This window comes from Myxocyprinus asiaticus, chromosome 16 (genome assembly GCF_019703515.2).
Source record: "Myxocyprinus asiaticus isolate MX2 ecotype Aquarium Trade chromosome 16, UBuf_Myxa_2, whole genome shotgun sequence".
Taxonomy (NCBI): Eukaryota; Metazoa; Chordata; class Actinopteri; order Cypriniformes; family Catostomidae; genus Myxocyprinus; species Myxocyprinus asiaticus.
The window spans coordinates 1,945,115-1,970,775 of NC_059359.1; the positions used below are offsets into that span (position 1 = coordinate 1,945,115).

At 39.1% G+C, this 25,661-nt stretch overlaps 1 protein-coding gene across 5 annotated transcripts in view; it reads right to left on the reverse strand.

Annotated features, from left to right (window-relative positions):
- Positions 1 to 25,661, reverse strand: part of kif13a (kinesin family member 13A) — a 116,767-nt gene that overhangs the window by 4,967 nt on the left and 86,139 nt on the right. For 3 of the 5 annotated variants that reach the window (XM_051720168.1, XM_051720166.1, XM_051720169.1), the window contains exons 26-37: positions 22,406 to 22,438; positions 19,365 to 19,464; positions 19,153 to 19,279; positions 18,669 to 18,724; positions 18,404 to 18,528; positions 18,098 to 18,274; positions 14,223 to 14,315; positions 13,974 to 14,126; positions 8,408 to 8,485; positions 6,294 to 6,344; positions 2,526 to 2,631; positions 2,301 to 2,452 (exon numbers count right to left, since the gene is read on the reverse strand). In XM_051720168.1, the coding sequence (XP_051576128.1) occupies positions 2,301 to 2,452; positions 2,526 to 2,631; positions 6,294 to 6,344; positions 8,408 to 8,485; positions 13,974 to 14,126; positions 14,223 to 14,315; positions 18,098 to 18,274; positions 18,404 to 18,528; positions 18,669 to 18,724; positions 19,153 to 19,279; positions 19,365 to 19,464; positions 22,406 to 22,438 (1,251 nt within the window). The remainder of the gene's footprint in view (positions 1 to 2,300; positions 2,453 to 2,525; positions 2,632 to 6,293; positions 6,345 to 8,407; positions 8,486 to 13,973; positions 14,127 to 14,222; positions 14,316 to 18,097; positions 18,275 to 18,403; positions 18,529 to 18,668; positions 18,725 to 19,152; positions 19,280 to 19,364; positions 19,465 to 22,405; positions 22,439 to 25,661) is intronic. The other 2 variants (XM_051720170.1, XM_051720167.1) reach the window with 1 other exon arrangement.

Sequence of the window (25,661 nt, forward strand, 5' to 3'; positions counted from 1 at the left end):
AGGCACGTAAACGCATGTGGTATTTACAAGCATTCAGTGAGACTCGCACATGCACTGGATGAGTGTTCAGCCACAAATTTAGATGTTTTAAAGGAATAGTTCACTCAAAAAAATCATTTACTTACTCTCCTGTTGTTTCAAACCAGTATGACTATTTTTCGTTAAACACTTAACCCCTTAAACTCTGGTGCATTTTTGGGCTGCCGTCCGCCATTTTTCAGACTCAAATTTACAAGCTCACCATTCACACATACTGTGGACTAATTGCCAAAAATTTGTCTCATTTAAAAAAAAAAAAAAGACTCCAATAATGAATAAATAATATTGTATCCGTTTATAATCTTATGATAAACAGAATTTTTTTTCTGGTTCTGTTCAATTTACCACACTTTGAAAAGTCTCATTTTATTCAACTAGATGGCAGAAAGCACTAGAAAAAATATTTTTTCTCTAGCACATTCCATCACAATATACAGATCTGAAATGTAGGTGGCGCTCTAATGCATTTTAGCCCTCACAGATGTGCTCGTCCATAGACATTCAGTCTAATGTTCAGTTCAAGCACCACCCTCATGTGTTTCATTGAATATCTCGGCCTCTGAGTGGACTACAAGCTCAATCTAGGTGTCATTAGAAAGCTGAGATCCTCCCCTTTGCGATGATATATAACTCCAATAGTCGATAACATATTTTCTGATGATTTGTTTTGCATGCTTTTCCAGCTGGATGGCATATCTTGTTCTGGACATCTAAGATATAACATTGGATTATTCAGCCAATCAAGCTCACAGACTAGTAAATAATGGCTAATTTCTTAAAACACTGCCTAAGGTAAAAGCAGATATAAAGTTTAGCTATTTGGGGCTTACAGCGGCAGTTATCGGAGCATAAATGAGACATTTGATGACTTAGAGAAATCATATTTCACTTTGTGATTCTTTTGAAAATCCTTCGAACTGTGGTATGAGGGCAACAAAATTACCTATACAGACACATTCCTGAGGATGAGAGCTTTCATTTGATATATGACATGTCCATTTAGTTACTATATGAAAGACTTTTATTTTCATATAAATATTTCTACTCTATTACCTCTAGGGGGCGCTAATTTTCAATACAAATGATTTGAGGCCTTATTTTGTTATTTTAAGTAACATAAATGCAGAAGTGATTGTTATCTATGATAAGTACAGATTCTAAGCTTTCAAATGTTACCTCATATGCCTGACTTATGTATACGGGGACTTTAAAGTTTTAAATGTAAACTTTTTCACGATATAGCGCCCCCCTTTGGACCCGCCAATGGGTCCATTAAGGAGACATTTTGAAGAATGTTTGAGCCACTTTTCCCCATACAATACAACATTGATTTTTACTCTCAAGCCCCAAATAAGACAAAAAAGCACCATAAAAGTATCACAAAAAAGTCGACATGACCCATTCCAAGTTTTATGAATACAATAGTTTTGTAAGGAACAGACCTAAATTTAGGCCACAATTGATCAAAAAAATTGCATTTGGATGCATCACGCCAGGTTCGAGGTCACTGATCCCAAATGCCAATCGTTCTTGCATGTGACATTACTGATAATGATGCAGCAAGTTTTAATGCACGTGACCACAAATGAGCTTAGAGCTTAGGTGGAGGGAGAGGTTATCATTAAATAACGACTAAAATTTCAGTCTGTTTCTCATGCAAAGTCTATTAAAATTGCAAACAAAAATCTATCTATATAAACAAATTTAAAAAACGTATTTTTGTCCATATTGCACAGCCCAAAAATCACCATTCACTTCGTTCGTATGGAAAAGAGCTGCACGAACATTCTGCCTTACATCATATTTTGTATTTCACAGAAGAAAGAACATAATACAAAAGTGTTTGGAACAACTTCAGGGTGTATAAATGATGACAAAGCTTTAATGGTTATGGGTGAAGTATTCCTTTAAAGACACGTTCCTATCATGTTGTACAGGTCAGTAAAAAATATAATTTGTGGCTGTTAACACAGAATTAATGGACTGAGATCATGCTCGGTGCAGGGGCCAAAATGCACTTTTTTGGAGGTGTTTTTGTTTCTTTAAAAAGGGCCATTTTAGTTGGGAAATTCATTCTTTAAAGCTTTGTGTGTCAACCTGCAGGGTGGGACATGCCATCATAAAATATGAAATATGTAGAGTGTCTTTGTGAGAATGTGGAGTGTATATGGAGGGTGGAAACACAATATGAGCGATATGTAGGAATGAAACTGATAATGAGACTGTTTATAATGAGAAAGACGCATTCTGTGTGTGTGTACCTCCTGTCCCAGCAGAGGTCGTGACTCCAGAGCGCGTTTGGCTTTGTTCTCCTCTCTCACTGGCAGGAGAGATTTGAGGAATTTGGGCGGCTGAGGTGAGAGAACCTTAAACGGACTGGAGTTGAAGAACGTTGGACTCTCTGGTACTGACCCTATGGAGAATGCTTCAGTGAATTAATGCATAAGAGAGCCTAAACACATACATCCAAACTATGGTAAATTTACCATGATTCTCCCTGCTTTTGACAGGTGTGTCTTTAGAGAGGACACTGTTGAGAGACAGCTCTTGGGGGTTGGATTCAGAGACGTCCGTGTGACCATCACAGTGACCCTGTGAAGGAGAGGTCAAGATTAGGGCTGGGTAAATAATCAATCGAGTTGACTGCGATCGTAAGACAACCACTGGTTGATCTCGTTAACAAGCCAAAAGGAAGAGAGAGAAACGACACAAATAAATGAGAATTTTAAAGAACACTTTATTTCCTCATTTCGGCTCCCGCGCGCTGTTTGACTGATTGACAGGTGGCTTATGTGTGTGCGGTTTGTGCACGTGTGATCTGAAAGAACCAGTCTTGGCGAGGTACTGCTATAATCATGTCTAAAGCGAACATAAACAGTAGGACAAAAAAGCGAATTTGCATCAAAATATCGCACTTGAATAAGCGCTAAATAAGCTTCTCATCTGTTTTACGTGAGTGTCGCTGTGCTATCTCTGGAGCACGTAACTGCGTGCGAGTCCAGCAGGCTTCCTGATGATTTTGCTCCAGAGACAGGAGAGCGTAGAGTTTTTATTTTTAATATTAAAGTGCTATCAAGAAAGTCAAACCACCACTGATGAGGAAAACAGCTACCAAAATAAAGGGTTTTTAACCTCGTGCGATCCCACGTCCACAAGCGTGGACGTTGTAATCTGGCTTCGCTATACGCAACGCATACTTTAAATGAATAAAAACAGACTGAATGCTGTTCACAAGACTCTAGACTGTCATTTAAGGGTTAAACTTTTGGCGTACCGAGTCACGTGACAAAACAGCATGCCGTCGATTTCCGAGAAGCACTTCTACGGACGCAGCGCAAACAAAAGTGCCTCTGGTAAGAAATCTCTTTAAGTTTTGTCATTGAAACCTGTTTGGTTGTAAAGAGGAGAGTCTCTAGTTTCGTTTGATAGGCTGCTTAAAAAAATCCTTTCATTTTTCGGGCGTCAGCGCACTGATAAACATGATGTCCACATACGTGGACACTGAAAGAACATATTTGTTATTTTAAATAACTTTAAACTCAAACACATCTGCGGGTCATTTCACTTCATTTTAATATACATTGTTATATTTTATTTTGTTATCATTGTACAATATGATTCATTAAAATTAATAAATGCATTCAAATTTCACATTATAGTCCCACTGTCCACATATGTGGACATACATTTTTAGGAAAACTATTAGCTCTAGAATGTTTTTTTTTTTGTTTTTTTGCTTGTTTATTAGGTAATGCTAGTTACAAATCAAAAAGGGAAATGAAAAATGCACACAGCAGTCATGCATCTCAGGAGGTTAAACTAAACAATCACCTAATGTTAGATATAAGAGCCTAATAAAGTGTTTATTTTCATTGAATATTTTTTTACTTACGTATTATTTTCTTTGCTGCTTTGAGAAGACGTTGAGTTGCTTGAGGAAAGTTTATAATAATGATATTAGTCAACAACATCAGACTGAAATGTGGCATAATGTGAAATTTAGCATTATGGTTAGGTTGATTTAAAACCAATTTGAGCGTTTGTTTTTGTACTTTGACTATGTTTGTCAAGATCCAAATAAAGAAACAATTCTATAATAGGAAGATGTTTTCATTTACAAAGTATTTAATTCACTGACTGGATTATCCAAATATAGGCATTACAGTATGGTTATTAAATATAAAACCATTTATATTGATTTTCCAGATTTGTGATATATATCGTTATCGTCATATAAAATTATTCCTATTGTGCTGGACAAATTTTGGTCATATCGCCCACCTCTAAAACAACAACAAGAAGACCACTCACTGCTCTTGACTGGTTAACTTTAGTAGCTTTATCCCTTTAAAAAATATAATCGACAAATTATTAACAACTGCAGTCTTGTCCAACACAAACTATGTATTGTTTTAAAGCTTAGAAGCTCTACTTTATAATGCATGTAGATATTATGACCAAAACTGAACAAGTGCTTTGAAATTTGCAGATAAATCAGAAGTGTTACGTTTTGATAATTTATTAATAATTTTGCACTGCATATATTATTGCAATCGGTTAAAACATCAAACTCATCAAACAGTCATGTGTCATATGTCGTTGGAAAGCTCTCAAAGAGTAGAATTTTTGTTTTAAATTCAGCCTATTTGTTTTACTCACAGACAACTATATAGCGAGTAATAGCGAAGTACACTACCGGTCAAAAGTTTTGAAACACTTACTCATTCTTTATGATATATATTTTTTTTCACATTTTATAATAATAGTAAAGTCATCAAAACTATGGAATAACATAAATGGAACTATGGGAATTATGTTGTGACTAAACAAAATCCAAAATAAATCAAAACTGTGTTATATTTGAGCATCTTCAAAGTAGTCACCCTTTGCCTAGAATTTGCAGACATGTACTCTTGACATTTTCTAAACCAACTTCTTGAGGTATCACCCTGGGATGCTTTTTAAACAGTATTGAAGGAGTTCCCATCTATGTTGGGCACTTATTGGCTGCTTTTCTTTATTATTTGGTCTAAGTCATCAATTTCGGTAGTGTATATGTCTTTGACAATTATGTTGGTGTTGCTTATATGCCGCGTTTTTGCTTAAAACTTCATGAAAAATAAACGGAACATAAAATATCACATACTATTACTTAGAGGAGGTGATTATCTTTCAAACGAGTCCACACACAAGATAATCTGATGCATAGATCATTAGATAATCCACATGAAGCACAATGTTACATATGACCACCAGGAGATGGCGCCAAATACATGACACAGACTCAATGATGACTCAAATGACACAGAATGAAACTCATTCTGTGAAATCTCATTAATAAAATCATGTCTGCATGCTATGCAAACCTTTAGTCATTGTTGTGTTTGCATGTGCAATTAGTTCTTCTGTATAATTATTATGTTTTATTTGTTTAGAGACATTTTTGGACACTATGATAAATTATATATGTAATGTTATAACTTTTGATTGCTTTGTCGTATCAACACAACATTTTTCATACAGTTGACATGATTGGGAACAAAACAAAAGCATTTGTTCAGAGCCTCCTTACATCCATATGTCAAATCAGAAAGAAATATTTTACATTTATGTGATTTTTCAGCAGTTTCTTAGGCTGAGAGTCTCAGAATGTATCAATCTATATTATTGAAACATTTGAAAAGTTTTTACAATGATACCAAACACTTGACCCTCCTTGTTTTTTGTCAAGTTATAATTAATTTTGGGTATGCCACTGAAACAGGAAATCTTTAAAAACACCTTCAGAGCTTAAAAGGTTAACAGTTTCGATGTATTACAATTCAAGCACTATTTTCTTTATTTGTATCTTTTTTCTGTTGTTTTTATTTGTTCTATTGCTTAATTTGTTTGTTCTAATTTGTTACAGACTGTTTACTTGTCTTGAATAATTACTTGATAACTTGAAACAATGTTTAATCAAATCATTATCAAAAAGTGGTATTGAGAATAGTCAAATTGCTTTCTAAGCATAATATTTCATTATAATTGAAATTTACCCAAATAAATCGGAATTGAATCAAATCAATTAGAAATCGAAATCAAATCGAGAGCTTGCAGACCTTCTGTAAAGCAGCTTGAAATGATGTATTTTGTGAAAAGCACTATAATAAAAATAAAATAAGATTTGACTTGATAGCTTATGAATTGGAATCTAATCGAATCAAGAAATGTTCAGCCCTACTCAAGATGTAGCCAAAACTTTATTCACTAACCTTGATATCTTCATCCTCACAGCCCGTCACATCTGATTTACAACAAGAGCTCTAAACAACACACAAAACAAACATATGACACAGGGTTCGTACTCTTTTCCAGGCACAATTTTGTGCCCAACGGGAGTAATATTAGGCAAAAACACATGAGAGGTCATGATGTGTATTATGGTTATTTTTTCTGAATTTCCATATTCGACAGCTTACATTTTATCATCAATATTATTTCTAATTAAATGTATTAAAACTTTATTCAAATAAAATAGAATTATCTAAATGTATTTATTTTTAAAATAAAATTGCATTATTTGTATCAAATAAAATTGTACAAAATCCTCAACAAAATTTTAAACACGAGATGTCAAACGAAGTGCTGCACAACAGAACATTACAGATGTGAGATATTTCTGTAATACATTGTTATTATTATATTTTAATTACAGTAAACATTACATTACTATACAGTAGTAAAATATTTTTGTCCATTTTAATCTAGCTTTATTTTGGCTTTTCTGTGTGTTTTTGACAGTAGTTTCTCACCTCACAACTGAGATTTAATTAAATACATATAGTCTGTATGTGCTGCACACTTCAGAGCGCTCTGCTTTTTGTCATCTACTACACACACACTCACACACTCACACACATACAGACACACACACAGACACACACACACACACACACACACACACACACACAAACACACACACAGACAGACACTCACACAGACAGACACACAAACACACAAACACACACTCACACAGACAGACACACAAACACACTCACAGACACACAAAATCACACTCACACAGACACTCAAACACACACACACACACACACACACAGACACTCACACACACACACACACACACACACACACTCACACAGACACACAGACACAAAAACACACACACACAAAAACACACACACACAAACACTCACACACAAACACTCACACACAAACACACAGACACAGACACACTCACAGACACACAAAAACACACTCACAGACACACAAAAACACACTCACACAGACACTCAAACACACAAACACACACACACACACACACACACACACACACACACAAACACACACACACTCACACAGACATACAGACACACAAACACACACAGACAGACAGACACAAAAACACACACACGCACGCACACACTCACACAGACAGACACATACACGCACTCCCACAGACAGACACACGCACGCACTCACACACGCACTCACTCGCACACACACACGCACTCACACAGACAGACACACACACACGCACTCACACAGACAGACACGCACACACGCACTCACACTCGCACTCGCACACAGACAGACAGACAGACACACACACACACACACACACACACACACACACTCACACAGACACTCACACTCACACAGACAGACAGACACACAAACACACACAGACAGACAGACACAAAAACACACACACACGCACGCACTCACACAGACGGACACACGCACGCCCTCACACACGCACTCACTCGCACACACACACGCACTCACACAGACAGACACACACACGCACACACACACAGACACACACACATGCACTCACACAGACAGCCACACAGACACACAGAGACACAGACAGACACACAAACACACAGACAAACACACAAACACACAGACACACAGACACAGTGCACGTGATGATCACAGAGCAGTGATCATTTTCAGTGTATGAGCGGCCAGCTTCACACATTCATTTTGAAGCGTGCAGCACACACAGATAAAATATTTATTTCAATCGTAGCATTTTGTGGTTTAATGGACCCTTTTCACAGACTGCGATGACACATTTCCGCCTTATTTAGCATTGTTCCGACCATTGTCATTATCCAAAGTTTACAACTCAAATATTTTTGTAGTTAACACTACAGCCAAACAGTTTTATTACACTAAAATATTTTCCAGGACAAATAATTATTTATTTTTCTAATTTTCCATGACTGGAAAACTGCACTGTAAAATTCCAGGTTTTCCAGGACGCATGGGAACCCTGATACTGTATGTTATATGTGACAAATCCATTCGCACAATGGCTAATATATAGTTTTATACATTATAGTTTTATAATACTCACGTGCTGTACGTTCGGAGTGCTGAGACTTCTGCGTATGTGCCTTCCTTTAAAAGAGAGAGCTTCCTTCACAGTCACTGCCTACACAAACACACACAAACACACACTGAACACTACAGCAACATCTCCAGGGTTTCTGCAGTTTTTAAAATTGATGTCCTTTTTTAAAACCTGAACAAATACAAATAATAAAACTGTGTGTCCATACAGAACAAACCTACACAATCTCAAAATAAATAATGTAATCACAGATACTTTTAATTAAACAGGTCGAGGCACACATTCAACAATCATCCATGTGATTATCTAATCAGCCAATCGTGTGACAGCAGGGCAGTGCATAATCATGCAGATACGGGTCAGGAGCTTCAGTTCATGTTCACATTAACCATCAGAATGGGGAAAAATGTGATCTCAATGATTTGGAGCGTGGCATGATTGTTGGAGCGTGGCATGATTGTTGGTGCCAGATGGGCTGGTTTGAGTATTTCTGGGATTTTCACACACAACAGTCTCTAGAATTTACTCCGAATGGTGCCAAAAACAAAAAACATCCAGTGAGTGGCAGTTCTGTGGGTGGAAACACCTTGTTGATGAGAGAGGTCAACAGAGAATGACCAGACTGGTTTGAACTGACAAAAGTCTACGGTAACTCAGATAACCGCTCTGTACAATTGTGATGAGAAGAATATCATCTCTGAATGCTATTCTGAGATGCGGGTTGGCGGCACGAGGGGGACCTACACAATATTAGGCAGGTGCTTTTAATGTTGTGGCTGAAAAAGTATTTTCCTCTTCCTGATTTCTTCTATTTGTGTGTATTTTTCATACAAAATTGTTTTAGATCTTCAAACGAGATATAACATAAAACAAAGGCAACCTGAGTAAACACAAAATACACTTTTCAAATATATATATATATATATATATATATATATATATATATATATATATATATATATATGTATATTTTTTTATTGAAGCAAAAAAAGTTATCCAATACCAATATCACCCATGTGAAAAACTAACTGCCCCCTTAAACTTCTAGCTGGTTGTGCCACCTTTAGCAGCAACAAAGAAATGCTTCCGATAACTGGAGATCAGTCTTTCACAACGCTGTGGGGGAATTTTGTCCCACTCTTCTTTGCAGAACTGCTTTAGTTCAGCCACATTGGAGAGTTTTCGAGCATGAACTGCCCGTTTAAGGTCCTGCAACAGCATCTCAATCGGGTTCAAGTCAGGACTTTGATTAGGCCACTCCAAAACTGTAATTTAGCTTCTTTTGGGGCATTCAGAGGTGGACTTACTCCTATGCTTTGGATCATTGTCTTGCTTCATAATCCAGTTGTGCTTGAGCTTCAACTCACGGAGTGATGACCGGACGTTCTCCTTTAGGATTTTCTGGTAGAGAGCAGAATTCATGTTTCTCTCAATAGCAAGTCGTCCTGAAGCAGCAAAGCATCCCCACACCATCACACTACCACCACCATGCTTGACCGTAGGTATGATGTTCTTTTTGTGGAATTCTGTGTTTGATTTACACCAGATGTAACGGGACACCTGTCTTCCAAACAGTTCCACTTTCGACTCATCGTACACAGAACATTCTCCCAAAAGCTTTGAGGATCATCAAGGTGTGTTTTGGCAACATTCAGACGAGCTTTAATGTTCATCTGGGTTAGCAGTGGTTTTCGCCTCAACACTCTTCCATGGATGGCATTTTTGACCCGTGTCTTTCTGATAGTGGAGTCATGAACAGTGAGCTTTATTGATGCGAGAGAGGCCTGCAGTTCCTTGGATGTTGTCCTTGGCTTTATTGTGACTTCCTAAATGAGTCGTTGCTGTGCTCTTGGAGGAATTTTGGAGGTCGGCCACTTCTGGGAAGGTTCACTACTGTGTCAAATCTTCTCCATTTGGAGATAATGGCTCTCACTGTGGTTCTTTGGAGTCCCAGAGTCTTTGAAATAACTTTGTAACCCTTCCCAGACTGATGTATTTCAATCACCATTTATCCTCATCACTTCTGGAATTTCTTTGGACCTTGGCATAGTGTGCTACTGGGTGAGACCTTTTAGCCAACTTCACACTGCTGAACAAGTTCTATGTAGGTGTTGATTTGATTGAACAGGGCTGACAGTAATCAGGTCTGGGTGTGTCTAGTCCAGCTGAACCCCATTATGAATGCAGTTTCATAGATTTGGGGATTTTTTTGCTTCAATAAATAACATTATCATTTAAAAACTGTATTTTGTTTACTCAGATTGGCTTTTTTAATGTTGGATTTTGTTTGAATTTTTGAAACAATTTAGTATGAGATATACACAAAAACAACATCAGGATGGGGGCAAATACTTTCCCACAGCACTGTATATACACACACATATATACACACTATATGGCCAAATGTTTGTGGACACCCCCTTCTAATTAACAAATTTGGTTACTCCATTAAATCCAGTATAGAAAAATGTTAATGTTTCTTTATGTAATGGCTTGGGATTTGTGTGCTTCCAAATTTGTGGCAACTGTTTGGGGATAGCCCTTTTCTGTTCCAGCATGACAATACCCCTGTGAACAAAGCGAGGTCCATAAAGAAATGGTTTACTGTGTCTGGCGTGGAAGAAATTGACTGGCCTGCACAAAGCCCAGACCTGAACCCCACTGATCACTTTTGGGGTGAACTGGAACGGCAACTGTAAGTCAGGCCCCATCAACCAACATCAGTTCCTGACCTCACTGATAGCCTTGTGTCTGAATGAGTGCAAATCCCTGCAGCCATGTTACTACATACAGTATAGTGGAAAGCCTTCCCAAAAGAGTGGAAGCTGTTATTACAGCAAAGGGGGAAATTGATGCCTAAGTTATAGTCTCACTCATTAATTTCCTATGGCCGGTCAAATTTGACCGCAAACAACAAGTGTGGCTTTTTTTTGTCACACTGCCTAAACTCATCGAATTCAGTCCACAATTTATTTTGTGTGTTCAGATGGCAAATGTAGGAAAAGTAGCCAAGCCTCAAGCCAGTTAGATGCAGTATAGGCCTACAATTTATTCATTTTAATAATTTTTAGTTGTTTAAATGTATTTTATTACTTTTTATTCTTATTTCTTGTTCTTTTTTAAATCCTCTTTTCTCCCAATTTGGAATGCCCAATTCCCACTACTTAGTAGGTCCTCGTGGTGGCGCGGTTACTCACCTCAATCCGGGTGGTGGAGGACAAGTCTCAGTTGCCTCCGCTTCTGAGACCGTCAATCCGTGCATCTTATCACGTGACTCGTTGTGCATGACACCGCGGAGACTCACAGCATGTGGAGGCTCATGCTACTTTCCGCAATCCACGCACAACTTACCACACGCCCCACTGAGAGCGAGAACCACTAATCGCAACCACGAGGAGGTTACCCCATGAGACTCTACCCTCCCTAGCAACCGGGCCAATTTGGTTGCTTAGGAGACCTGGCTGGAGTCACTCAGCATGCCCTGGATTCAAACTCACGACTCCAGGGGTGATAGTCAGCATCAATACTCGCTGAGCTACCCAGGTCCCCTTATTTCTTGTTCTTAATTGGTTTTAAAATTGATTTGATCTTGTATTTACTTGATCATTTGTATGCAAAGCACTTTGAATTGCCATTGTATATGAAATGTGCTATATAAATACATTTGCCTTGCCTTTCCTTTCCTGGCGGGCCAGACAGAGGCTACAGAGGTCGAAATTTAATTAAATCCCAGAAGCAGATTATTGAGCAACTAAAATACCCGTAATAACCAGAAGAAAAAAAAAAAAAAAAACGATTTGGTGCATAACGTAGGACTTTCAACAATAAACAAGCACGAAATACACGAGGGACTCTTATTTTGAAATGTCAGTGCTTCACTGCTTCCAGCTGCTCATTCAAACAGATAAGGGAAATAAAATATGCATTGTTTTTTGTTTTTTTTCTCCCCAGTGTAGAATGCCCAATTCCCAATGCTCTCTAAGTCCTCGTGGTGGCGTAGTGACTCGCCTCAATCCAGGTGGTGGAGGACGAATCTCAGTTGCATCCGCGTCTGAGACCATCAATCCGCGCATCTTATCACGTGGCTTGTTGAGGGCGTTGCCACGGAGACATAGCGCGTGTGGAGGCTTCACGCTATTCTCCGCGGCATCCACGCACAACTCACCACGCACCCCACCGAGAGTGAGAACCATATTATAGTGACCACGAGGAGGTTACCCCATGAGACTCTACCCTCCCTAGCAACCGGGCCAATTTGGTTGCTTAGGAGACCTAGCTGGAGTCACTCAGCACGCCCTGGATTAGAACTCGCTGCTCCAGGGGTGATAGTCAGCGTCAATACTCGCTGAGCTCCCCAGGCCCCCATAAAATATGCATTGTTACATTTATATACAACGTATTACAGTTTAAAGTAAAAATTGTCATATATAATTCATAATAGTTCATCAACAGTAGATCCTCAGCAACTGCTCGTCATAAATGTCCGGTATTCATTGATTTCAAAATGCTCTGAAGCCACTGGAAACACTGAATCTCGAGTTCCCTGCTTGATTTTCACTTTGAAGCCGCATTGCATACAGACTATACGTTTATTAATTTAAATCGTAGCCTTTTAAAATGTAATAATCACATTAGGGGGGCCTGGGTATCTCAGCGAGTAAAGACGCTGACTATCACCCCTGGAGTCGCGAGTTTGAATCCAGGGCGTGCTGAGTGACTCCAGCCAGGTCTCCTAAGCAACCAAATTGGCCCGGTTGCTAGGGAGGGCAGAGTCACATGGGGTAACCTCCTCGTGGTCACTATAATGTGGTTCTCGCTCTCGGTGGGGCATGTGGTGAGTTGTGCGTGGATGCTGCGGAGAATAGCGTGAAGCATCCACACACGCTACGTCTCCGCGGTAACGTGCTCAACAAGCCACGTGATAAGATGCGCGGATTGATGGTCTCAGACGCGGAGGCAACTGAGATTCGTCCTCCGCCACCCGGATTGAGGTGAGTCACTACGCCACCACGAGGACTTAGAGCACATTGGGAATTGGGCATTCCAAATTAGGGAGAAAAAAAAATCAAACAATATTAATTAAAAATTAATCACATTAGGGCCATATCGTGATTCTAGTCTTTACATCCACAAATTTGAAGATCTCTTTAAATGATAAATGAAGACTTTTTTAAAGACTTTATGACCTTAAATGCTGCTACAACACTTTACAAATGCATGAATGTAAAATTTCAGTATTAAAATGTGAAAATAAAACAATATTTGAATGAATTTATCTAGGTGTCCCAAGGAGGTTCATAGACTTTTGACATGATAGTATGTTCCAATAGTGGCGTATTATCTTACCACCTACTCACAAGTATGCCATTATTTTATCTCTCATTGAGCTATAGTTGAAATTCGTTTTTTAGAAATTAGAATTATTGTCAATCTTGAGACCTGTGCGTTCTGTTCCATTCCATTCCGGCCTGATTACACAGGGCTTCTACAAGACCGATGTTGACAACATGATGTTTTACACATCCCTAGCTGACTTTTTTTCATTTACTGTATGTGTGTGATGTCAGACCTGTCGGAGTCTCTCGAGACACAGAATATTCTCCACCTCCAGAACTCCTCTGGTGTATTTCTCGATGTACGTCTCTCCATCCAGAGTCTCTTCACTCTCTCCTCGTGCCGCCATCAACGCCAGAGTCTCTCGCTCTTCTGGTTCCTCTGATGCCTGAAACAGCATTCATATTTGGGTATAAGTGTGTGTGTTTTTGTCATGTATTCAGACAGAGAACAACACATCAGCAGTTCAATGTGCAGTTTATACCTTTGGTATGTTCGACACAATCTCGTATGTAACTCCACACGAGTGCAGCACGTTCTTCAGAGACATCCTTCTCTTCAGACTCTGAGTGAAACTCTACAACAAATACATCAGTCATATATTTACATAATCATAGTTACACAGATTCCTACAGCTGAATAAAATTTTTTAACAGAAACCACTAACAAACTAATAAATCAGGTATAATAATACAACTAAACTTAACAAGAAATGTAATAAAATGTATGTTTTCAAGCACATCAATTTTTGTTGGGGGGGGGTTATGCTATTTAGATCATTTCTACCTTTACATTTTACAATTACACCATTAATTTGCATATGCAAATAAGCAAATTTATGTAAATTTCTCTACAGTAAAAACCTACACTTCTATAAGCTGAAACATGATGAAAATATGAGAATGTGTCATGTATTGGGAGCAGACTGCAAATAAATAAACAAACAAAAAAACAAAAACAATTACATGACTTGAAAATCATGTCATGACAAAAATAACCAGTATATGGCTGCAGAGATCCACTAATTCATTCCTGGTTGTAACAAGATGAATTTGTGTGTGTGTTCTGCATTGTGGATGTGTTATAGTCTTGCCCATTCATTCCTGCTTGTGTGCGTGTGTGTGTGCGCGCACGCATGTGTTCTGCATTGTGGATGTGTTATGGTCTTGCCCATTCATTCCTGTGTGTGCGTGTGTGTGCGCGCGTGTGTGTGTGTGCACGCGCATGTGTTCTGCATTGTGGATGTGTTATGGTCTTGCCCATTCATTCCTGTGTGTGCGTGTGCGTGTGTGTGCGTGTTTGTGTGCGTGTGCGTGCGTGTGTGCGCGCGCATGTGTTCTGCATTGTGGATGTGTTATGGTCTTGCCCATTCATTCCTGTGTGTGTGCGCGTGTGTGTGTGCGTGTGCGTGCGTGTGTGTGTGCGCGCGCATGTGTTCTGCATTGTGGATGTGTTATGGTCTTGCCCATTCATTCCTGTGTGTGTGTGCGCGTGTGTGCGCGCGCATGTGTTCTGCATTGTGGATGTGTTATGGTCTTGCCCATTCATTCCTGTGTGTGTGTGCGTGTGTGCGTGTGTGTGTGCGTGTGTGCGCGCGCATGTGTTCTGCATTGTGGATGTGTTATGGTCTTGCCCATTCATTCCTGTGTGCGCGTGTGTGTGCGCGCGTGTGTTCTGCATTGTGGATGTGTTATGGTCTTGCCCATTCATTCCTGTGTGTGTGCGCGTTTGTGTGTGCGTGTGTGTGCGCGCGCATGTGTTCTGCATTGTGGATGTGTTATGGTCTTGCCCATTCATTCCTGTGTGTGTGTGTGTGTGTGTGCGCGCGTGTGCGTGCGCATGTGTTCTGCATTGTGGATGTGTTATGGTCTCACCCATTCATTCCTGTGTGTGTGTGCGTGTGTGTGCGCGTTTGTGTGTGCGTGCATGTGTTCTGCATTGTGGATGTGTTATGGTCTCACCCATTCATTCCTGTGTGTGTGCGTGTGTGTGCGCGTTTGTGCGCGCGCATGTGTTCTGCATTGTGGATGTGTTATGGTCTCACCCATTCATTCCTGTGTCTGTGTGTGTGTGTGCGCGCGCACATGTGTTCTGCATTGTGGATGTGTTATGGTCTCACCCATTCATTCCTGTGTGTGTGCGTGTGTGCGCGTTTGTGCGCGTGCATGTGTTCTGCATTGTGGATGTGTTATGGTCTCACCCATTCATTCCTGTGTGTGTGTGCGTGTGTGTGCGCGTTTGTGTGCGCGTGCATGTGTTCTGCATTGTGGATGTGTTATGGTCTCACCCATTCATTCCTGTGTCTGTGTGTGTGTGTGTGCGCGCGCATGTGTTCTGCATTGTGGATGTGTTATGGTCTTGCCCATTCATTCCTGTGTGTGTGTGTGTGTGTGCGCGTGTGTGCGCGCGTGCGTGCGCGCATGTGTTCTGCATTGTGGATGTGTTATGGTCTCACCCATTCATTCCTGTGTGTGTGTGTGTGCGCGCGCGCGCATGTGTTCTGCATTGTGGATGTGTTATGGTCTCACCCATTCATTCCTGTGTGTGTGTGTGTGTGTGTTCTGCAGTGTGGCTGAATTATTGATTTTATTTGACATTCCAAAAAAAAAAGTGTTACATAGTGTTATAGTCTCGCCCATTCATTCCTGTGTGTGTGTGTGTGTGTGTGTGTGTGGGCAGGTTTAAGTGGTTACGAGGACTTTTTTTTTTTAGGTTATAAACTGGTAATTACAAGGGTATTATGCTATAAATGTGGTTTATGAGGACATTTCGAGTGTCCCCATAATTCATATGCTTAATCATACTAAACTATGTTTTACTGAAAATGTAAAAATGCAGAACGTTTTTTGTGAGGGTTAGGTTTAGGGGTAGGGTTAGGGTTAGGGGATAGAATCTATAGTTTGTACAGTATAAAAATCATTATGTCTATGGAGAGTCCTCATAATGATAGCTGCACCAAATGTGTTTGTGTGTGTGTGTGTGTGTGTGTGTGTGTGTGTGTGAGTGTTCTGCATTGTGGATGCGTTATGGTCACCCATCCATTTGTGTGTGTGTGTGTGTGTGTGTGTGTGTGTGTGTGTGTGTGAGGGTTAGGTTTAGGGGTAGGGTTAGGGTTAGGGGATAGAATCTATAGTTCATACTGTATAAAAATCATTATGTCTATGGAGAGTCCTCATAATGATAGCTGCACCAACATGTGTGTGTGAGTGTGTGTGTGTGTGTGTGTGTGTGTGTGTGTGTGTGTGTGAGGGTTAGGTTTAGGGGTAGGGTTAGGGTTAGGGGATAGAATCTATAGTTCATACAGTATAAAAATCATTATGTCTATGGAGAGTCCTCATAATGACAGCTGCACCAAAGTGTGTGTGTGTGTGTGTGTGTTCTGCATTGTGGATGCGTTATGGTCACCCATCCATTTGTGTGTGTGTGTGTGTTCTGCAGTGTGGCTGAATTATTGATTTGCATTTTGACATACCCCATGGTCCCCCACCCCAAAAAAAAAGCTCTGTGTTATAGTCTCACCCATTCATGTGTGTGTGTGTGTGTGCGTTATGCATTGTGGCTGAATTATTGATTTCATTTGACATATTCCCCCCCAAAAAAGGCTCTGTTATAGTCTCACCCATTCATTCCTGTGTGTGTTTGTGTGTGTTTGTGTGTGTTATGCATTGTGGCTGAATTATTGATTTTATTTGCAAAATTCCCCAACAAACTGCTCTATGTTATAGTCTCACTCACTCATTTCCAATGGTCGGTCAAATTTGACCGCAAACAACAAGAGTCGCTTTTTTTGTCACGCGGCCTTATCTCATCGAATTCAGTCCACAATAATTTGGTATGTTCAGATGGCAAATGTAAATAAAAGTAACCTTGAGCAACTCGGATAAGTATAATATTTTTATTAAAGAAACAAAATTGATTACAGTGCACAAGGGTTAAATAGATTAGAATCTCAGATTTGACTTGTTTTAAGCATATAAAATAAAAGAAATACAAAAATACACTTATTTGTATAGTGATTTCACACTATACTTTGTTTAAAAGCAGCTTTACAGAAGGTCATGCCTTAATATTTTAATGTCTCCAGTGAACAGCTTTATAAAAATCATGCCTTAATATCTTTATATATTATAAGAAAATATATTTTTTTATTTAAATATGTAAAATATACTCTACTTAAATAGTTATTAATATTTTAAGCAGTTTTTCTTATCACATAAATGTCTCTAGACAAAAATACTCATTTATGTAGTGTAGATGTTCTTAAATCTAGTGCTAAATCTAAAAATTACAAGAAATAAAATGAAATGGATAACAATGACGTAAGAGATGTTTAAAGGTTTTTTTCTGTGTTTCACCAACCTGTTTGTTGTAGATGTTGACGGCTATTCTCTTGCGCAGCACTAGCTCCATGCAGGCTGGGTGACTGAGCTGCACTGTGGCTTTTACAATCAGGTAGATCCGCTCGCTGGGCACCGTGATCCGGTTTAGGTGGATGGAATCATGGATGGATGAATCCCAGGAACACACGGCTGACACCTGAGAGAGATTGCACACTTAGACTCTACTGCATACTGCATACTCCACTTTTTATTTACACACTTGCAATTCAATGTTTCAATGCTTGCAACAGTCGAGTTCCAGAAGAAAATATCCATAATAGATTACCTGGTCATGGCTTTGTCTGATGATGGGCAGGTAGAAGAACGTGCTGCCATGTTCTTTAGGAAGAATAGAGTTCACACCGGCTGCGTGAGGACCGGTCAGCTGATCATTCACGGTCAGATTATCAGCTGTGAAACAGACACACATTACAGCTGAAATACAGTCTCAAAATCACACAGGAACAATAGTCAAAGCAGAAACAAAATTAGCTGTGCAAAGGTAAATGTGACTGTGCCTTAAGAGAACCCTGAAGATCAACAGTTCTTACCATTTAGGTCCAGGAACAGCACAGGGATGTGAGCCTCCATGCCAGCAGGGGGAACCCTTGAGCAACAACAACAAGAAGCCTTATTTAGCCCCGCCCCTTTTCAGCACTCCACTCTTCTAACTTCCTGTTTTTATTAAAGCTACTGAGAAGAATCAGTAGAAATGTAGGTACAGTGGCAAGAAAAAGTATGTGAACCCTTTGGAATTAGCTGGTTTTCTACATGAATTGCCCATTAAATGCGATCATATTTCATGATACAAGTGTTTAATTGTTATAAGTGTATTTACGGCAATACTTGGAAATTTCTCCCAGTTGACATATTTACTAAAGCTATCATTCACCTCAGTGAAAGATTACAGAGACCATTTTTCTTCTTCGGAATAACATGCACTAAAGAATCATTTTCAATAACTCCAAAAACATGTTTTAAGAAAGTAAATAGTCAATTTAGACTTCCTGTTGACCTGCTGACTGTAGATCTTACCAGTGTGCAGGGGCCCCTGGTATTCCGCTGCCAGGAGCCGGAACCAACACGGCGTTCCTCTCCTCCGTCAGTCCCACCCACTGCTCCACCAGTCTGGCCTCTCTCTCCACATCCTCCTCCGACTTCTCTGCCAATCACAGCACAGAAACAGCACCATGATATAATGTGACACACGGCAGAATGCACTTTGGGAATCTGTTGTGAATTCAGACCTGTTTTGTTGATGATCTTCTTAATCTGCTCCTCTAGATATTCCCTGCGTTTGATGAGAGCGTCAGACCAGCGCTCCCGCACGCAGTTGAGGTCTTCTTCCTGCCCACAGAAGAACATCTCAACATGCTTTCACACATCTGACAGATACAGCACGAGTAAGACTGCATTCAATTTGTGGTTCAGTAGCTGCTGATTAGTGGACCACCAATTTAAATGTGACAGTGACCAAATAACAGCACTGTGCTCATAGAAAATACATCCAAAGGGGGCCTACGTATCTCGGCGAGTATTGACGCTGACTACCACACCTGGAGTCGCTAGTTCGAATCCAGGGCGTGCTGAGTAACTCCAGCCAGGTCTCCTAAGCAACCAAATTGGCCCGGTTGCTAGGGAGGGTAGAGTCACATGGGGTAACTTCCTCGTGGTCGCTATAATGTGGTTCTCGCTCTCAGTGGGGCTTGTGGTGAGTTGTGCGTGGATACCGCGGAGAATAGCGTGAAGTCTCCACACGAGCTACGTCTCCGCGGTAACGCGCTCAACAAGTCACGTGACAAGATGCGCGGATTGACGGTCTCAGACGTGGAGACAACTGAGATTCGTCCTCCACCACCCCGATTGAGGCGAGTCACTATGCCACCACGAGGACTTAACGTTGGGAATTGGGCATTCCAAATTGGGGAGAAAAGGAGAGAAAAAAAAAAAACATCCAAAAATGTAAAAGCAAATGGTATGGAGCCCCTTAGAGGACAGGGATGAAATCTGTATTCTGAAGTAGTTTTGTGTTTTACTATAGTAAAAACATGGTAACTATATAGGTACTACAGATGTACTGTACAAAAACAATGGTTATTGTATCCATGGTATCCGACAAAAACAAACAAACAAACAAACAAACATGGTTACTGAAGGCATGGTTACTACAATATTACTATAGTATAACCATGGTTACTATATTGGTACTAAAACCATGGATAATTGTATCCAAACCATGGTTTCCAACAAAACAAACAAACAAACAAACAAACATGGATACTAAAGGCATGGGTACTACAATATTACTATAATATAACCATAGTTACTATATGGGTACTACAATATTACTGTAGTAAAATCATGGTTAATTGTATCCAATTCGTGGTATCTGACGAAAACAAACAAACAAACAAACAAACAAACATGGTTACTAAAGTCATGGTTACAACAATATTGCTATAATATAACCATAGTTACTATATGAATACTACAGTATTACTGTAGTAAAATCATGGTTAATTGTATACAAACCATGGTATCTGACAAAAACAAACAAATAAACAAACAAACAAAAACATGGTTACTAAAGTCATGTTACTACAATATTACTATAGTATAACCATGGTTACTATATGGGTACTACAGTGTTACTGTAGTAAAATCATGGTTAATTATATCCAATTCTTGGTATCTGATGAAAACAAACAAACAAACAAACAAACAAACAAACATGGTTACTAAAGTCACGGTTACAACAATATTGCTATAATATAACCATAGTTACTATATGAATACTACAGTATTACTGTAGTAAAATCATGGTTAATTGTATACAAACCATGGTATCTGACAAAAACAAACAAATAAACAAACAAACAAAAACATGGTTACTAAAGTCATGTTACTACAATATTACTACAGTATAACCATGGTTACTATATGGGTACTACAGTGTTACTGTAGTAAAATCATGGTTAATTGTATGCAAACCATGGTATCTGACAAAAACAAACAAACCAACCAACAAACAAACAAACAAAACAAACAAACATGGTTACTAAAGTCTTGTTACAACAATATTGCTATAGTATAACCATGGTTACTATATGGGTACTAAAACCATAGATAACTGTCTCCAAACCATGGTTTCTGACACAAACAAACAAACAAAACAAACGTTTACTACAATATTACTATAGTATAACCATGGTTACTTTATGAATACTACAGTATTACTGTAGTACAATCATGGTTAATTGTATACAAACCATGGTATCTGACATAAACAAATAAACAAACAAACATGGTTACTACAATATTACTATAGTAAAAATACGGTTACTGTTTGGGTACTATAGTATTACTATAGTAAAACCATCATTCATTTAATGCAAGGGAACCCAAAACTAGTTCAGAAAATAAAAGGGGCTCCGTAAAATAGACGAGAATCTGAAAAGATCTGTCAGTATTAAAATACAGAACGTCTGAGCACAGTTCAAATGGACCCAAAGGGAGAGTTCACCCAAAATTGGCACCATGGTTGAATATATGCAAGAGTAAATGAGATTTGATGGTGAATAGAAACCTATGGTACTTTTATGGTGCTCTTTTGTCCTTCTTGAGGCTTAACATCCATTGGTCACTGTCTAGTGAGTTGAGTGGAAAAGAGCGACTTGAACATTCTGCTCAATTTCACCTTTTGGGTTCCAGGGAAGAAAGAAAGTCATACAGGCTTGTAACAAATGGAATTCATTTTAGGAACTATCCTTTAAACATGCAGAAGTCATGCAGCCATGCACTGATCATGTGACCAAGTTTAGTGCAATATTGTTGCAGCTCCACAGATGCAGACAGCTGTGTGTTAGTGCAGGAATCTTGAGGGGTGAGACGGGGAAACTGGATCACACAGTTTCTTTGGTTTTGGGGGCATTTCTTTTCAGGTGGCCATCACTGATGCACAAAATATCACGCTTCCAAACAATATTATTTTTAGACAGAAAGTCAAATCACAAAGTCTACACATATTTCTATGTTTTCTGAACAACAGTTCACAGACATATCTGTGCTATTATGCAAATTTGTTTATTTCCACGTCTGTCTACTGTTGTAGTATCAACTATGTCGGATAAACCCACCCCTTAATGTAGACCAGACTTTATACTGAAAAGGACTATGAGTCCCTCTTGTGTGTTGTGCTCAGTGGCGCCCCCTGTCTGTAAGCACATGACCAGCAGCTCATTGTCATCATGCCTGTTGGACAGACAGCAGCAGCAGCCAATAACAATACCTGATAACTATCCATATCGTCGTCTTCCTCTCTCTGGCAGGAGAGAATACACTCTGTTACACACTCAGAACTCGAACGGTCTTGATGGGTGAACCTCACACATGATTATAAAGGCCTGTTCACACCCAGTGTGAAAATTTGCACTGTGACAGTGAATATTTTTGCTTTTATTTTGTCTAGGGCTGCATCGACGTGAACATTTTTGGCTGATGCAATACCGATTTTAACAGAAAACTATAGGCCGATACCGATATTCTGCATCTTCCCTTATTTTGTCATCAGATCACTGTTTTACTTAGGAATTATGCTTTAAAAATGCATTTTTTACTGTTCTAACAGTACATAATTTCCATTAAACATGAACTGGATCTGTGACAGGCCAAAGTGAACAATAAATACAAGATAAAAAGATAAAAAAATAAATAAGATTACTTAATATTATAACATGATGACTGATATGAAAAAAAGCTTATTTTGCGCTTCCAAAACATTTTTGCACTTCTGTTTTTGCGGTTTTAAACGCAGCGTTTTAAGGTTAAGTAATCGCACGAGGCATTATTGCAATTTCAGTCTTAATTCAATCAATCATGCAGCATTAACCCTTTAAGCTCAGATGGGCCCGCCGGCCCAATTAGTTCTTAAGTATAATTATTATGTTTTATTTGTTTGGAGAGGCTTTTGGACACTGTTAAATTATTTTTGTAATGTTATAACTTTTGATTGCTTTGTCGTATCAACACAAACGTTTCCTCAGATACAGCTGACATGATTGGGAACAAAACAAATGCAGTTTTTTTTCAGAGCCTCCTTACTGACTCCCAGAGATATATAGTGTTAAAACAAAAAATATGAAATAAAGTTCATTTTTTGCTCTTTTTTTTTGTGTGTGATTTTTCCGCAGTTTCTTAGGCTGAGAGTCCCAGAATATATCACAATCTATATCATTAAAAAAACTGAAAAGTTTTTGCAATGATACCAAACACTTGACCCACCTTGTTTTTTCATCGAGTTATAAGCCTTTAATTTTGGGTATGCCACTGAAACAGGAAGTCTTTAACAACACCTTCAGAGCTTAAAGGGTTAATATATATCATACTGATATCTCAGAAGTAGTGTTGTCAAAAGTACCAGTACTTCAGTACCAAGTCGGTACTAAAATAAAAAAGATGTAACGATACCAGTGATTCTACAGAACCGGTACTACCGAGCACGGACTTAATTAGGTACCCGCACACTGTCTTTTAAATGCTCACGCGCATATTTGAGTGTGTGCTCTGTTACTCCTTTTACGTTGAAATGCACAACTAATCAAATTAAAATCGTGATATGTCCTAGTGTGATTATTAAACCGCAAAATACTGCAATCTTAGTCTGTATGAGCTGCATGAGCTTTGAATGTGTGAAGCAGACCGCTCACAGACTATGAGAATCATTTGCGTTGTATGAGATGACAGAGTAGAGCACTAAGCCACGCTGAAGCGTTATTTTTATATAATTCATATAATTAAAATCACAGCATTAGCGGTTTAATGATCACACTGGGCCATGTTGCGAACTGATTATCCGGAGAAGTTAAACTTCCATCAAAAATACACGTCAGGGGGGGCCTGGGTAGCTCAGCGAGTATTGACGCTGACTATCACCCCTGGAGTCGCGAGTTTGAATCCAGGGTGTGCTGAGTGACTCCAGCCAGGCTTCCATAGCAACCAATTGGCCCGGTTGCTAGGGAGGGTAGAGTCACATGGGGTAACCTCCTTGTGGTCACTATAATGTGGTTCTCGCTCTCGGTGGGGCACGTGGTGAGTTGTGCGTGGATGCCGCGGAGAACAGCCGAAGCCTCCACATGCGCTACGTCTCCGCGGTAACGCGCTCAACATGCCACGTGATAAGATGTGCGGATTGACGGTCTCAGACGCGGAGGCAATTGAGATTCGTCCTCCGCCACCCGGATTGAGGCGAGTCACTACGCCACCACGAGGACTTGGAGTACATTGGGAATTGGGCATTCCACATTGGGGAGAAAAGGGATGACACTGGTTTTAAAGTGTTTTGGATGGTTTCCCTCATCATGTGACCTATAGGTAAGTGCCACACAACTGTCACGAACATTTATGGCGTTTTTTCCGTTCATGAACGTGAGACAAGACAGAATAAAAATTAAATATAACATGTTCTTAGGAGTGTCAACCCTTCTAGATATTGCAGCTATTATTATTTCTGGATTGTGCATTTAACTTCACTTCAAGAGTTATTACAAAGTGTGTAACTAATTCATTATAAATCAGTTTTCATGCTTATTACCGATATGCCGATGGTTTTAATTTGGTAAATAATTGCCCGATAAATATCAGCAGCCGATACATCGGTGCATCCCTAATTTTGTCGATGATTCCTGTTGCTCTGTTGCGTGGCTCTTGATGTAAACAGGCCTTCACACCATGTGACTGACACTTTTAAAGTTCATCTAAATAAGCTTGTCAAAAAATAGACTGAGAAATGTGCCATTTATTTTCAAATACGTGCTATAAATTGTATGAAATGATACTGAAACATTCAAAGGAATGTTCTGGGTTCAAGTTGATCTCAGTTGACAGCATTTGTGGTAAAATAATTTCAACTCGTCCCTCCTTTTCTTTAAAAAAAAGCATCCAATTTTTGGAGGGTTTAACCTTATAACGTTGTGTGTATCAAATATGAATCACAAAGTTTGATGGCTCCTGTTTCACTCTCTGTTCAAGCTGATGAGCCAAACAACCAATGGCATGTAAGTTTCACATGTTTATGGCACCATCTAGTGGTTATTTGTGAAAAAAAGTGGTTTCAATGTTTATATCGATCTATTTAATACAGCGGCGGACTTGCACAAAAAGTGGCTCTTATGTTGGGATAAATGACAGCTTATTTTAATAAAGTAAAAGTGACAGTAATGATTATATTGTTACTGATATTTTAAAATGAGTATTTGCTGAATATAAGCAACTTGTGCTTGGTTAAAATTTTGTATATTATTTTATTGAAAACCCCCTTTGAAATCCATGTATTAAATATGATACATCAGGCTTTTGAGGAATATCTCTCAATCACCATTACATTACATTCATGCCCACCACAAAACACATCACAGAGCTTTGACATTTCTGACATTTACATTTTATAAGACGCATTTAAAGTGTGAACTAATATTTCTGTGTATTTTCATATATGCAGCGTGCTCTGTCATTATAAAGATCTCATTATTTTACATCACAAGCTATTA